The sequence below is a fragment of the Etheostoma cragini genome, chromosome 7 (assembly GCF_013103735.1).
Source record: "Etheostoma cragini isolate CJK2018 chromosome 7, CSU_Ecrag_1.0, whole genome shotgun sequence".
NCBI classification, from domain to species: domain Eukaryota; kingdom Metazoa; phylum Chordata; class Actinopteri; order Perciformes; family Percidae; genus Etheostoma; species Etheostoma cragini.
Window position 1 is genome coordinate 27437083 of NC_048413.1, and position 2093 is coordinate 27439175.

Genomic DNA, 2093 nt, shown 5'->3' on the forward strand with positions numbered 1-2093 from the left:
AGAGAGAGAGAGAGAGACAGACAGAGTGTGTGTGTGAGAGAGAGAGAGATCAGTCTTTCACTGACTGGAGGAGCAGAACCGGAGTTTCTCACCGGGACCGAGTCACCGGGACCGAGTCACCGGGACCGACTCACCGGGAGTTTACCGGAGCAGACCGGCGGGTTCGAGGAGTTTGAGCGGGAACCAAACTGACTCGGGACCGGGAGGAGACGGGATTCCGCTCCGGTGAGTTCCCTCTGATTCTCTCTCTCTGAAGCAAAACCAGGTGCTAGCCTAGAAACCGGATAATTAAACCGGTTTACCAGTCCGAGGACCACTACGGAACCGGCGCAGCTGCTCTCTGACCCCGGAGACGTTCACTTCGGCCATTTTTCATTATTATAACATCATTATAACATCATTATAACATCATTATAACATCATTATAACCTGTTAATCATTAGTGAAAATAATCAGCATCTCTATCTATCTCTCCATCTAATTCAGAGAATCTGTTCCTTGAGCACCTGGTAGAGCGCGCCAGGTCCTTGTTTCTGTGGCCGCAGGTTCGATTCTGACCCGCGGCCCTAGGCTGCATGTCGTCACCCCCCCCCCCCCCCCCCCCCCCCCCGCTCTCCCCCCCTCCCCCATTCATGTCTAGGCTGTCCCGTCCAATAAAGGCACAACATGCCAAAAAACATAAGAATCTGTTCCTCTCCTGAAGTGATGGACTGACTGATTGATTAATTGATTAATTGATTGGTTGATTGGTTGATGTCTCCCCAGGTGTCTGCGGCAGGATGACCAGTACCCCCTAAACGTCCCCTCCTCAGCATGACATCATCAGGCCCCTCCCCTTCCTCCTCCCTCCCCCTCCCGCACGGTCCCCATCTTCCTCCTCTCGCCTTGTTCTGGATTGGCCGGACGCCCTGTCGGTCCCCCCTGTGGCCCCGCCTCCTGCTGTCTCTCTGGCTCTGGATTGGCGGAGCCCTGGTCCAGGTGAGCGCCTCCCACCAGAACTTCCACCCCCACTCCATAAAGCTGGGCGGTGACATCACGCTGGGGGGGCTGTTCCCCATCCACTCCCGCGGCCCCCACGGCCTCCCCTGCGGCGAGCTGAAGAAGGAGAAGGGCGTCCACCGCATGGAGGCCATGCTGTACGCCCTGGACCAGATCAACAGCGACCCGGATCTGTTGCCCAACATCACGCTGGGCGCCCGCATCCTGGACACCTGCTCCCGGGACACGTACGCCCTGGAGCAGTCGCTCACCTTCGTCCAGGCGCTGATCCAGAAGGACACGTCCGACATCCGCTGCGCCAACGGGGAGCCGCCCATCATCCGCAAACCGGAGCGGGTGGTCGGCGTGATCGGGGCGTCGGCCAGCTCCGTGTCCATCATGGTGGCCAACATCCTCCGACTGTTTGAGGTCAGTTAAATTAATTTAATTTAATTCATAGCCTACTCTTTATTGATCCTCTATGGGGGGATTACAATAGACACTCTGTTGTTATTACACACTACACACAGGCCTGAACTACACACAGGCTCAGTACCTATAGATGCACTAATGGAGAGATGTCAGAGTGTGTGTGTGGGGGGGGGGGGGGGGGGGGGGGGGGGGGGGGGGGGCTGCCAGTGCTGGACCAGCACCCTGAGCCTTGCTCAAGAGCAGTTGAGGGGGCATCTCTCCAGCTGCATTCCATTGGTCCGATTCGGGACTTGAACCAACGACCCTCCGGTTCCCAACCCAACGCCCTATGGGCTGAGGACTGAGACGGGTATGGCTGCAGCCTGGAGCGTCCCATGTCGTCCGTGACTCCATCTGGAAAATTATTCGCTATTTCGCATTTTTGACCCTCTGGATTTACCGTTGGACACACCTCGGCATGAGACGGGACGGCATGAGACGGGACGGACGCCACGGGACGCTCCATAGGGGTAAGGGCTAGGGGTAAGCCACTAACCCCTAACCCCAGCTCTATTTGTAAATTATGGAGTGGTCTAGACCAGCAGGGTAGATAAATGATCTGCAGGAAGAGACTTCAGATACAGTATTAGGGACCACTAAGGTCTACATAAAAGAGACTTCAGATACAGTATTAGGGACCACTA

At 56.3% G+C, this 2093-nt stretch overlaps 1 protein-coding gene across 1 annotated transcript in view; it reads left to right on the top strand.

Moving 5' to 3' along the window:
• The first annotated feature begins 79 nt into the window (after window positions 1-79).
• Window positions 80-2093, top strand: part of LOC117948301 (metabotropic glutamate receptor 6-like) — a 16548-nt gene continuing 14534 nt past the window's right edge. Inside the window, exons 1-2 of the mRNA XM_034877888.1 lie at window positions 80-225; window positions 766-1407. Of these exons, the coding sequence (XP_034733779.1) occupies window positions 814-1407 (594 nt within the window). The 5' untranslated portion in view covers window positions 80-225; window positions 766-813. The remainder of the gene's footprint in view (window positions 226-765; window positions 1408-2093) is intronic.